At 44.0% G+C, this 13,889-nt stretch overlaps 1 protein-coding gene across 1 annotated transcript in view; it reads right to left on the bottom strand.

Annotated features, from left to right (window-relative positions):
* Positions 1 to 12,032, bottom strand: part of LOC123779304 (uncharacterized NREP) — a 33,465-nt gene extending 21,433 nt beyond the window's left edge. The window contains exons 1-5 of the mRNA XM_087861913.1: positions 11,923 to 12,032; positions 8,652 to 8,838; positions 8,460 to 8,543; positions 7,322 to 7,953; positions 6,826 to 6,867 (exon numbers count right to left, since the gene is read on the bottom strand). Of these exons, the coding sequence (XP_087718039.1) occupies positions 6,826 to 6,867; positions 7,322 to 7,953; positions 8,460 to 8,543; positions 8,652 to 8,838; positions 11,923 to 12,032 (1,055 nt within the window). The remainder of the gene's footprint in view (positions 1 to 6,825; positions 6,868 to 7,321; positions 7,954 to 8,459; positions 8,544 to 8,651; positions 8,839 to 11,922) is intronic.
* Between the last annotated feature and the right edge of the window lie 1,857 nt (positions 12,033 to 13,889).

Here is a 13,889-nt window from a genome sequence, read left to right as displayed (position 1 = left end):
CATGACATTAAATTTGCCACACGTTAGTCTTCCTTCCACAACTAAAATAGAAGACAACTGAGGGCAGAGGCCAAGCGTGCATCTTCTGTAAAGCGAAAGAACCAAGCACAGATAAGATGCTCAAAAAATACTTGTTCAGTTGGCATGGGAATCGACGCCCAATCCTACCACTAACGCTGCTCATTCTCTAAAGTGTTTTCATTCACAGCACCTTTGTGTTCTCAGGGTCATTTTCATAATATCACAGAATCAGGTTATACTAGAAGTGAGTGAGGACTTTAAAGTTCCAGTACTGGGGTCAGAGCTCCTCCTGGATCCCAGAGGGGATTTTTATAGCTAAAGGAGAAGTTGCTGTGAGCTCTGAGCACCACAGCTGGGTCAACCCTAGCATGTCACCAGATTGAGCCGAGTGTGGCTCTACAAGCTGGTCAGCGAGCACCTGCAAGCCACTCCCTCGGCAGGTGGCTTTACGGCCTAACCACAAACTTTGTCTCTTGTTACAAATAATGGGAAATAATTTACTCTGAAAACTAAAATTACATTCACTTCCAACTTCCTAGCTTGTAGAAGAAGGTAAGGATGCAAATTACTTCCAGATCACCAAAACTAAACATGATTACGTCGTTAAGGATGAATTTCTAAAACTCCAACCCAATATTTATTGAGCTTCTAACCTATTTCAAACTTTATTAAGCACTGCATATGAAGTTTATAAACCCTCTGGGAGCCTATGATTTATTTGGTCAACGGAAGAAATGAATAGGATCTAACCAACAAATAATGCAGGAGAGTATAATCTAGTGTTACACCCAGGTTAATACCATGTCATTGCTACTAATAACTGAACTGATAGTTAGAATTGAGAGCCATGTTAATGCTTAAATCCCAAACCATTAGAGCTGCTAATGCGTGTCATGCACTAGCCGATCAATTTCAGGGTCACTGCTATTTTTTAAACCACTGAGACAGATATCCTTGAAGCTGTCCCTACCTGCAAAATATGTCCAGAAATATCCATTTCAGATACATTTAGACCCAATAAATGGTATTTTTAGCAACCATAATTTCTGCTGATGTGAGCTAAGATTTATGGTTAATCTGCTTTCCAGTTCAAAGCAAAGGAGTTTAAAATTGGAATCTTTTAGGGGCGCCTGGGTGGCACAGCGGTTAAGCGTCTGCCTTCGGCTCAGGGCGTGATCCTGGCGTTATGGGATCGAGCCCCACGTCAGGCTCCTCCGCTATGAGCCTGCTTCTTCCTCTCCCACTCCCCCTGCTTGTGTTCCCTCTCTCGCTGGCTGTCTCTATCTCTGTCGAATAAATAATAAATAAATAAAATCTTTAAAAAAAAAAAAAAAAAAAAAAATTGGAATCTTTTAATATATCTTGATCAAGATGACATAGTCCAAGTACATTCAATATATTTCCTCTGGTATATTCAAATTGGATTCACTGATAAGATTTCCTTATCCCTAGTCTTTTCCTGTATAACAAAGGAATTACACAGACATTCAGGCAAATCCTTCCCACTCCTCTTTCACTCCAGCAACATTTTGAATAACCAAGATGAACCAGGAAATCAAGGTTTTTGTTTGTTGTAAGCATAATTATTCCAATAACTACGTCAATGCTCCATTTCACTTTGGCTGTGAGGATGAGACCTTAAAAGACTTTTCAGCCAGGAATACCACTAAGAAAAAAATGTGCCGGACCCAGGAAGCCAGTATTTCACCCCCAGACTCCCCAGTCAATCCGAAGCGGATGAATGCTCATCATCTAGAGTTTGCTCATCTAATGTAGTGAAGTACTCATATTTTTTTGAAGTATTCACATTTCAGAGGTGTATTTTTCTAAGATTTAAAATAAAGTGAATTCCTTTAATGTACTTACGATGATCTGCTTTACATACAAGTTTTTAAGAATTCTATCAGGTTAAAATAGAGTAACACTCTGAGTAGCTGTTTATTCCAAGATTTCTGCTCAAATGCCTTCTCCTGTCTGAATTATCTACATAACTCAAGAGGAAGCTGGACTGGGGTTAAAGCTGGATAGAAAATCCCTCCCGACCTAATTCCCCAAACAACCCCCGGTCTCCCCCTCACCGTGTGTGGGAGGGCCTTGTGTAAGACAACACTGTATAAAATTCCCCTCCTAGGTGCAGGCAGTCCTCAGCATCTCCACAATCAACTGTAAATTCACATTCCAAAGCCCAATGGCACAGCTACCAATAGGACCTCATCCCTCCTCAATCTTTGTCTTTCTCTTTAAACAAGAAAACCTTATGTTAATGGAGAGATTATTGAAAGAGTCTCCTTGTAAGCCCATGAATGCCACTTCACAGACAGTACAAAAAGCAGAGCTCTATGAACGGTAGAGTCAACTCATCTTTTTGAAAAGCTCAGCATCAGCCTTAGCGAGAACTTAAATTGTTCCAATTCCTAGATCTCTAGTAAAACATGACGAGTCCATGTGTGTACCACTGTGAGTCCACACACACACAAACGCACAGGCAAGTTTACTGCACAGAGGGTAGTCACGTGGAAAATCGGGACTTAACCTTGACATTGGATTAAATAATTCATTTTTTCAAACTATTCAATAAGATCATCTGCTCATTCTTAAGTATTTTCTTCTCATTGATGTATCTGAAGCAAGTACCTTTAAAATAAAAAAACCCTAAATACCAAAAAACCATATAAAATATATCTTAGAAATTCAAATTCAGCAAAAAGCCAAATATAAATTAAAGAAATACGGACAGTCTCTGCAGACTCACAATAACTTGTTAATTGCAAAAATAAATAAATAAATAATGGGCACCTGGAAAAATGCACGTTTACTAGATAACCTAAGTTCGGGAATGCATTATTGAAAAGAACACTCTGGTCAACTAAGACACAGCAAACTATACTCAAAATTACACCTTCTAACAGTACTGAGTTGTATAACACAATACACTGTAATCTGTATACATGGTGCCACCCCTCCCCCTGGGAATTGTGCTCAGAGTCCCCCACACAGAATACAATGTGATTAGTGCCTGGGAGAGTTAACAAAGTGGTTGTATTTTTTTGATAATGCAAAGGCACTCTAGGATTCTCGAGTTTCTTAAACTGTTGTTGTGAAACATCACCATTTTAGGGTATGTAAAATGTCGAGATACTGAACCACTTTATTTTGAATTCTGAGGTCTACCAGTTATTTCTTACCCTGGAGTGAGCTGATTATAAATCTGTATTTGTCATAAGCCCTTAACTAAACCAGCTAAATACACTGAAATTAGATCCTCTCTAGTGTTTTAAATTATGTAAATGGAAATACACATTTAACAGAAAAGGCATGTTCATATATTTCCCAGAGGTGGCCCTGTGTTCGATCTATGCTTCCTTAGCCAAAGTTTCTATTGTGTGTAGGCTAAGTCTTTAAGTAAGCCAGTTACAGAGATCAACAAGGAATTCCAGTTTTAATCAAGGAAGGAAAATTACCTCATTTTGCCAAAAAGGAGAAAAGGAGGTGCCATTAATAACAGTTTTTTAAAGAATAAAACGGAAACTTTTTTTTTAACATTAATATATGCAAAGACTTCTAAGAGCTCAGGCCTCCCGGAATAAGCGAATTGCTAGAAAGTTACTTGGAATCACCCACAGACAATAACTGTCGGTGGTTTCATTTCAGGCAATGGGCTGTTGCCAAGAGGGACTGACATCTTGATGAAAGGATCACCAAAAAGTTGTGAGAATTTTTCCATGGGCAAAAATCCTTCCAAGAGCAACAAACTGTGATTTCTCATTCTGCCACCATACATAAAGGACAACTGTAAGAAATTAACAACATGTAATAATAATTCAGATTTACTCTTCTGCATTCAAAGCGTTCCAACTTTCATTCTCAGCTTTGGCACACAAGCTGGCCTTTCACGAAGCTCATTCCACTCACCAATGCAGAAACATGATATTTACTCTCCGAGCCTGACCTATAGCGCTAGTTCTGGCAGGGTTAGCGGTCAAATTTATGTTTAACCAAACTGGTCACCTGACATATTACAACATACGTGAACTTTCATGGTCTACCTACAGTGACACAGAGGGTAAGATTCTAGATAAAGAGGTACAAGACAAGCTGATGGGGTCAGTCTCAGTAAAAAGAAAAAGAAAAATACTTTGAGGCAGTTCATTTTATTACCATCCTAGCACTACGCCAATGACTGATTAGGAATTTAATATGAAGTTAGGAACCGTTCGCACAAAACCCACTGACCAGTTTAATTTTCTGTCCATCCGTTTTGCCCTTCCACCTCAAGTTCCTTAAATTTGGCCATTACGCTCTAAGTCCAAGCGAGAGCTATTTTACTTGAGGATTTAACACCCACCCACCTGTTGAACTGACAGGTGAGGTATACACAAAAAATAAAGGGCTTATTTGCTAATAGGATTCACACTGAACTCATTTAATTGCTCTGATTCATTCTCCTCCTTGGAAGCTTATACTTGGGTTGTTCTCAAAGAAAACATCAAGTATATCAGATTCAATTTTGATTCATTAAATTCCACCCTCGTTTAAAAAAAACCCTAAAACTAAATTTGGAAATCACACATTCTAAGTGGCAAAGAGGTGCTTTAGAGAGCATAAACATCTGTAGTGGACACGTTGTACTGAACTGAAAAGTTGCAGGACATCTCTATTATTCTTTGCAGTCCAACCTTACTTCCAAGGAGGACATTTTCATAGATCATATACGTATTCAGCTGCTTCTAATGTGTATTTCATCTCCTTTGCTCTTTAATCAGTCATCAAACACGGAACTACCCTCTCTGTGGATCATACTACTGGTCTGAAATAGTCACACTTTCCTTTGGCGGTAGCATGCTTGACTTCTAAAACTGAGCAGACGCCTCTCAGAAGTGAAAGGATAAATGCACAAAAACTATCACTGCTGATACCACTGGAGATACGAAGACAGAGTATATGCAAGTCAAAGTCCGTGCTCCGCATGGCCACTGCTCTTAAGGAGAGCAGACACGGCGGCTGTTTGATGAGCGGGACCCAGACTCCTACTCCGTGGGTAAGTTCTCGCTATCTCTAAACTAGGACCCACGGCTTTGTCTGAGACCTAGTGTCGCCACCTCTTCAGTGCCACCTCTTCAGTGCATGTCACAACACATCACTCTTCTTAAAGAACAGAACGGTTTCCGTTGTTCAAGCTAAATAAATCTTCGCTTCTGAAAGAGGAATTTCAGTTTTCTATTCAAAATGACTGCAAATCAAAAGATCTAATTCGCCACATGCAGTTCATATACGCTGCCGTACTGCAGAGCTCCCACCGGCGGGAGAGCGAGCCTTTGAAAGGTCACATGGGGTCAGAACAATAAGGGGCTGAGGCCGGATGCAGGCGGGTGGTTGATATTTACATGAAAGGACTGACAACAATCACTGAGAATCTCCTCTGACGACCCGTTCTTACCATTTTGAGAATCGTTAACAGTCTTGGCCTTGCACCCTCCCTCTCTTCAGTCCAGGGAGACCAACCTGCAAAATACGTTTAAATACAGTAGACAAATCGCCTCACTACAGGTCAGCAAATGAAAAATGCCTGTTTAGAGGTTACAGACAAATGACCATTTTCTGTGGTTAAGATAAGTTACATGCAAATTCTCGTAACCACTGGGGCTTCTGAGAGAGCTTCCCAAGGGTCTATAGGCTTAAATAGGGGACAAAGGAAACCCTGGTACAGGGCTTTGCAGCGTCCTGGGCTATTCTTAGTGTTCAGTTCATCTTTAAATTGAAGAAGTTCAAAAGGTTTAGCAACTTAAAAGTAGAACCAAGCGATAAAAATAGATTGTTTTCTGGCTGCTCTTTGTTCCCAGACATACTACTGGCAGTATATTTGCAATCAAGACAGCAGAATAGGAATCAGCCGTCCACCGTGTAGTGTAATGCCTCAGAGTGGATATTTTTGGAAATGGCACTGCATTACATAACCTCCCGTGTTTAAAAAAAAAAAAAAAAACTACACTGGGGGGGAGTCAGGAATATGCACCATTATGCCCTTCTCTTTATCGCAAACGAACACTAATGCTTATGCTGCGGTGATTTCCTCTCCGCCTTTCTGTCAGAACACGGATCCTTTGTTAACATAAGTTATGACCAAAATTAAGATGAATGAAGAAACTAAAAGTTCTCCAAGAGGGGATCATAAGCTCGTAGAGTTTTCCTATAATGTTATCATAGAGACACATAAATGCAAATCAGATTATTATCATCATCGAGCAGAAAGCAGTCATTTATTTTTAAGCCCTCCCTCCCCCAAAGTTTCACTGCTTTATAAGAAAATGCAGAAAAAGTGTTGCAAGATCGAACGCCTGAGAAGACCCTTGGCGGCGGCGGCAGCAGCGCGGAGAGAGCAATCAAGTGTACGGAGGGAGGGACACCAATTCATTTACTAAAGGGGGTGGGGGTGCATGCACCCAAGTGCATCTAATGCGAAGAAACAAAACAGTTCCTAACAATGCTTTATGAGCAAGAAGAACGAAAATTAACCACACCAGCAAGCATAAAACCCCACCCCTTCCCAAAAGAATTCTCCCTCTTAACTTGTGCATTAAAAAAAAAAAAGAAGAAGAAAGAAAGCCCAAGTTAAATTCCAGCCTTAATGCAGCAGGGCCAAAATGCCAGAATTTCTTCAAGGTACACGCTTCAGCTCTTTAAAATTTAGAGGGAAGAAGCATGAACTCTGCAGGGTGGAAGGGTCCAGCGAAGAGCAATGGCAAGAAATCGACACAAAAGAGAAAGCAGCGCTCCCGGCCGGGGATGGGAACAGCATATACTTACAGACAAAAGCCCCGCTCCCTGCTCACTCTCTCCTCTCTACACCTGAAACACAAATGGGGATGAAAAAGGGCATCATGCTCGAAAGACAGCTGGGGGGGGAGGGGGAGGGGAAAGGGGTGGAGGAAGAGGAGAGAGGAGGGGGAAGGGAAGCAAAACCCAAACCGGCTTCACTTCCAAGAAGTGCGGCCGTGGGGACGAAGGAGGGGAAGGTCTCCCTGCCTCGCGCTCTCCAAGTGTGTGTCTTTCTCCAGGAGCCCCCCTCCCCGCCGCCAGCGTGCCGGCGAACAATGAGCTAATTCGGACGGGGCTGGCGCGGCGCCAGCGCCCCAGCCTCGCCGCTCGGTGCGGCCGCGGCCGAGCGGACTGCTTACTCGGCAGGAATCGGCGCCCCGGGCCGCCGGCGAGCGCCCCGCACCCCGCGCCCCGCGCGCCCCTCGCCGCGCCGCCCCCCGCCCCGCCGGGCCCCTGGGGGACGGAGGGGCCCCCGCAGACCGACCGGCGCGCCGCCCCGGCCCCGCCCCGGAGCACGGCGCGCACACACCCCGGCCCGGCCTCTCCCGCCCCCGGCGGGCTTCTCCGCCTCGACGTGCGGTTGCTTTTCAGACAAATAAGGAGGCGGAGGAGGCGGTTTGGGGGCGCGCCAGGCGTGAAGGCGGCCAGGGCGCTGCACGGCCCGGCAGGCCGCCAGGCCGCGAGGGGAGGCGGCGCGGCCCGTACTGTAATAATAAACCTGCGGCAGAGGGCATCTGAGGGAAAGAGGACGGCGACGGCGGCAGCCGCCTTCCCTTTTATGTGCCTGTCCCGAGCGGAGCAGAAAATGGTGCCTGTCGGCGGCGCGGAGCCGCACGCCCGCACAAAGAGCCGCCGCCGCCGCCTGTGCGCACCGCCCCGCCCCGCCCGGCCCGCAGCCCCGCCGCCGCCGCCCGCCCCAGGCCGCGGGCAGCCCGGGGTCGGGAGCACCCGAAGGCCCAGCCCGGAGCCCCGGCCGCGCGCGCTCGGCACACGCGGTGCAGACACGCGCGCACACGGCTCCACGCGCACGGACAGGCAAGAGCCGCGCCGCGGACACACGCTCCCCTCTCGCTCCCTTTTCCCTGAAGCGTTGAGCCTGTTACTCTGCTCTTTGCCCTACTAAAATGACACTTTTTTAAAAAGCAGAGATTACTTTTTTTAAAAGTGCTTTACATTTCTGATTTTCTTTTAAAAACAGTGTTCTTATTTAAAATCTATCTTCACAGTAACGTAACAGCTCAAAATTTTGCTACAACTTGGTTTTGTTGCCAACAAAACAGAATATCATTTTATGGTAAATGTCAGATGTTAGAGGGGAAGATTATCTCCTAATTCAATTGCTTTGCCAAGAAGAAAGATGTAAAAGATCATAACCTCTTCTAAATTTACATTCACATGTTACTCCTAATCACTGAAAGCAGTGTTTTTCCCATCACAACAGTCAGAAAAGATGAGGGGGGTGCGAGAATTCACAAAAACGTGTTTATAGATGGTCTTAGTTTTTAGATTTAAGGTTTTTTGGGTACAGAAATAGCACACCTTAAAAAGCAATATTTTACACTCTTAATTCTGAAGAATAAATTATCTATAAACTTGTTGCCAGGGCCACAGATCTTTCACACCGCAAAAGCCACTTGCCAGTGGGTGTGACCTGTAAGGGGCCAGCTAAGAGTTTCCCTGAATTCATCTAGAACCTCACATTTCTCCTGAAAAAAAAAACAAACAAAAAACTCACCTCAGAGCCATTATTAGAAATAAAGGGGAAGGCACACAAGTCCTCAAACCTCCTAAATGCCTTCAGGGCCAGGGCTCACCTGCCAGGGAGATGGGCTGGGGAGTGAGTGGGGTGGTGGGAGAGGGAGAAACCTGGGGGGGCGGCTTTTGTAGGTCTGAAGTCCCAGCAGGCTGGTCAAGGGCACCTCAGCACTGAGATCTTTGACCTCAGAGTCAAGCTCAAAAAGTAATCCAAGAAGGCCCTGCGCTGCCGCATCAACCAAAAATCTGTCCCAGGAAGGTTTGTTCAAAAGTTACTTCTACAAGCACACACACATATATACTGACTTTAGTATTTATGCAAAACTTACCCTAAGATGGCCTTAAAAACACAGGGAAATTTGCGATTTATTATATGTTAATTTTTCTCTACTGCAGCCAGGAACGTACAGGCGACAGTTTTTTTTTTGTTTTTTTTTTGTTTCGTTTCTTTTTTTTTTTTTTTTTTTAAGAAATAAGAACCCTGGGTCAGAATCATAGTCTATTTACTGTGTTCCAGAAAATGGTTAGTCTGACTATCGAGGAAACATTCTTGAGTCCTTCTGGGTAGAGGAGACTGTGCTAATCACTAGGGACAGAAAGGAACTCACACCATGCCGCCTCACTCAGGAGGGCAGCAATAGGGGTCTCACAGCGCTCATCACCCTTGGACTCCTCCCACCCGGCCTGCAGGGTGTATGGTAGATCCACTCTCCTGAAACACCTTTCTAATCACAGTACCTCGGCTCCATTACGGGATAAAGACCATACTTCAGCCTTCCACTCAGATCTCACCACAACGTGACCACAATCCAACTTTCTAGCTTTATCATCCAATTCTTTCCCAGTCGTAGAACAGCAGTCCTTTGATTCAGTCTGATTGATTACTTAGGGCATATATTTATCCCTAGACCATTCAGGAAGCAAAGTCATGCAAACACTGACTTAAAACAGGAAGCCTCAACCTCAGAGCTATTGACTTCTGGTGAATAATTTTTTGATGGGGCCAAGGTGTCGGGTGGAGGAAGGGAGACGTCTTGTTCCTTGTAGGATGTTTAGGGCATCTCGGGCGTCTACCAACTGGATGCCAGCAACAAAGCCCGGTAGTGACAACCAAATGTGTGTCCAGACATTGTCACAAGTTCGTCCAAGGGGCAAAGTTGCCCCTAGTTGAGAACCATTGTCTCAATCAGATCCATTTGTTGAGATGGGAGAGGGAGTCCTGTGGACTCCTGTGTGTAGGAGGGACAGAGAGATCTGAACAAAAGCAACGTTTTCTTAGGAAAGATGAAGAAGAAGTAGGCATTGTCCTTATCTTCATGGACTCTACAGTCTGCGGTGAGGGGTGGAGAAACAACGAAAGTCAAAGCTGCTGTGCAGTGTGACAAGGACGATTGTAGACAGAGCTCCGCACAGGTATCCCGTGAGCACAAAGGCTCCTTTCCATATCGGCTGGGGGGGTTCAAAGAAAGTTTTCTAAAGGAGGCGATGCTTAAGCTGAATTTGTAAAGAATGACGAAAAGCCAGTAAGCTGAAGAAGGGGGGAAAGGGACATGTAGGGTAGAGACAGGGATAAATCATGAGCTCAGGCATTTGCGCAGGGACTGGTGACAGCCAGGTGATACCGGAACACAAGAATCCTGGGTCAGAAGCTGACCCTTGTGTTTTGTCCCTTGCGTGAATGCCAAAGAACAGTCCATCCCAGGATTTGGTCAAAATGAGGATAGACTTTAGATACAGGGTTTTCCTTCAACCTCCCTTAGGTATTTCATTCTCAAATGTATCTTCGTATATTCAAATGCATCTCAAATATATATTCTTACAATTGTGTTTCTTTTCAGTCTGTGTCATTCCTGGTTTGGGGGTAACAAGGTCCATGAGTCTGAGCTCTGGGCAAGAGGCTGTATGTAAAAGTGGTCAGAGCCAGCTCTGTGTGACCCTAGAGAACTTATTTAACCTTCACTGTTCAGCTGGGGCTTACACCAGAGGACCAGGGCGCTGTGTTACGTGAAGCTGCAGACTACGTTTGGCCATTAGGGTTACACATGTGCCAACAAGAAGTATTGCAGGTAGCTTCATAAAACGAAATTTATACTACATGTCTTCTCTGAGCCTCATCTCCTGTCCCTGCCTGCTCAATCTCAATGCTGCACAGTTCCCTGGTGAGTGACTCTGTGGCATGACTCTTGGACCTTTTCATGTGCTGTTCCTGGTGCCAGAATGTCCCTTTCCCTTTCTTCAGTGTATTTCTTGCTCCTTCTTCATAAATTTAGGTTCTGTATCACTTCATTGGGGAAACTTGCTTTGACCCTCTGGCCCGATTTAGAAAGGAGTCTTTGTGCTCAGAGGTTGCCGCTGTCCTTATCACAATGCTGTAACCTTGGCTTTACTTTTCTGTCATTACCACCAGCCTGTAAATTCCATGAAGGAACAGACTGTAGTAGATATATTTTGGTTACTTGCCTAATACCCGTTGTCTCTTTCCTCCTCCTCTTTCTTAATGAAACCCGGATTTGTCCTAGTCTCCCTCCTCGCCCCTCCACCAATATAGCCCCTAAGTTCCAGGGAAGGTGATCCCGAGGAATAGATCCTAATGATTTTAGCTCATCAGTGTATGAAATTGTTTGGAGCTGATAATGGGCTAGAGATAAGCATGTGACCTCAGTTTAACCAATCATACTGAAAGGAAAGAATTATATTGCATGCTCGAGCTGATAAATTTAAATTCTATGCTTAAAGCAATATACAACTATTGAAGATATTTTTTTTAAAGATTTTATTTATTTATTTGACAGAGAGAGATGGCCAGCAAGAGAGGGAACACAAGCAGAGTGGGAGAGGAAGAAGCAGGCTCTTAGTGGAGGAGCCTGATGTGGGGCTCGAACCCAGAATGCTGGGATCACGCCCTGACCTGAAGGCAGACGCTTAACCACTGTGCTACCCAGGTGCCCCTGAAGATATTTAATCTGAAAGTGACATAAACAGATTTTTTTTTCCCTAGAAAGATTATTCTTCGAACAATTCAGAGAATGTATTCGGGTAGGGAGAAGGGGAAGAATTGAGGAAGTGAGATCAATTAGGAGACTATTACAGTAATCCAGATGAGTAATCATGAATGGCCCATGGGAAAGGAGAAGAGGGAAGGAGGTAGAGTTGTGGGGTTCCTTGGGGGCTTGATAGAATACTAGAGATTAGCTGGAAAATGGAGTCTAGGATGATCCCAGATTTCTGACTTTGTGACTACTTAGATGATAATACTCCTTCCTAAAACAGAAAATATGAGAAGAGTGCATTTGGGAGGAGAAGGGAGTGATAATGAGTTCAGTTTTATACCTGCTGAGTGTAGAACCCACATAGTCAATGTGCCAACGGCAAGCCTTGAGTAAGTTTCTTATCACCGTCTCCTCTTCCTCGTGCTTCCTTCCTAAGATGGGCTGACTCATGTCCCCTCCAAAATTCGTATGTTGAAATAACCCCCCCAGTACCTCAGAATGTGACTGTATTTGGAGATAGGGTATTTAAATAGGTAATTAAGGTAAAATGAAGTCATGAGGGTGGGTCCTAATCCAGTGTGACTTGTGTCCCTGGAAGAAGAGGAGACCAGGACAGAGTCACACACAGGGAAGCCCATGTGAAGACAGCAATCTACCACTTTCATTCTCTCAAAAGAAACCAACCCTGCTGACACCTTGGTCTCTAGAACTGACAAAATGAGTTCCTGTTGCTTAAGCCCCCCAGTCTGTGGTACTTTGTTATGGTGGCCCTAGCCAACTAACGTATGTACCTTCCTTGCGCCAAACATCCAGAAGGGTAGATTTGTAATATTTCTATTTGTTATGAGTTTTGGGATACTGCAAAATGGAAAGCCCAAAAAAGATCTTGAAGCTAAAGAAGTGATATGTTCTCAAAGGACACGGCTTTGTCCCAATCTACAAAGTCCCGCTCAATATGTTCTATGAAAGTTGCAGTTGCGGCGGGTCACCCGAAATTCTGGTCCGTGGTTCTCAGAACAGCATTCCAAAGCACATAAGGAAGCCTATTTACAATTTCGACCCTGTCGACTTGCAAGCTATTTACACAGCTGGTGGAGGCAGCAGGGATGAGAAGGATTCTCCACTTCACCGCTTAGAAACCCACACTGAGAATAAGTTCAGAAAATGCCTTCATATTTGAAAATTCAGTAAGTCTCAGAAAAGAACACAAAACATCAAGAACTAAACCACTGACATTGGGGACACTGGCAATGAAAGGAGGAAAAATAGTTGTAAATTTAGCAAAATGTGAAATACGAATATAAAAGTGAATTCAGGATGACTTGTAACCTATGTCACTCTATAAAACATAATGGCGAACATAGCATTTAAAAGATAAAGAACGAATGTAAGAGGTGAGGAACTTTTGAAAATCATGGTGCCCTCAGTCTTGTATTTTGTCCAACATCTGGAAATAATTGGAAATCCCTGGAAAAGTCAAGTCAGCCCTCCTAGAGGTGAAGAGCAAGCTGGCTGTTGCAGAAACAGATAAATGGAAGGACTGTCTCAAAGGAAGATTTATTCAGATTATCCTACCACGCAAAACAGGCCACATGAAACATTTAAAAATTAGCCTTCTGCTTGTGTTAAAAGTTATCTGAATGACGATGTAAAACTTTAAAAATAATACTGGTGGTTAATGTTGTTCCAAAACAATTAAAAGGAAATCATTTTAAAATTCCAGTGTGTGTGCGTGCGTGCGCGTGTGCGCGTATGTGTGTGCGCGTGTGCGTGCGTGCGCGTGTGTTAGCTAATTACCCTTAACAAAGAATGTCTTTTTCCCATGGGAAATTCTGAATTTTAAAACTGATTAATCAACGAGTATTTTCCGTAACACTAGAGAAACGCAGAACTAATGCTCTAAGAAACTCACAAACTATATCCTCTTACATGATGTAAAGGTGGTACTTGTCTTATCATTCGAGAGACGGAGTAGCAAAACATGTCCCTAGATTTAAATATCCCCCGATACTGTGCTGTGTTTACAACATACTATACCTACTAACTCTAATTTTGAAATTAACTCCAGCACCTTGAGAGCTGAGCAAAGTTCTGTCCCATTACAGCAGGACCTGCCATCCTCAGACTCCAGGATTCGAGAGAGCCGAGACTCCCAGGGTTCCAGTTTGGGGCACCTTCCCCACCTGACCACTCAAGGAGGGGCTGACCAAAGAGAGACACAGCTGACTGAAGACAAAGACTCTGCCTTCAGAATGAGTTTCTTCTTTCCAAAAGTTGGGGTAATTTACCTCTTCTCCCTGTGGAGAT

Source organism: Ursus americanus, chromosome 5 (assembly GCF_024610735.1).
Source record: "Ursus americanus isolate L20-20 chromosome 5, mUrsAme1.1.p, whole genome shotgun sequence".
Lineage (NCBI taxonomy): Eukaryota > Metazoa > Chordata > Mammalia > Carnivora > Ursidae > Ursus > Ursus americanus.
Note: the sequence above shows the minus strand (reverse complement) of the source record. Positions and strands in the feature narration are given on the sequence as shown.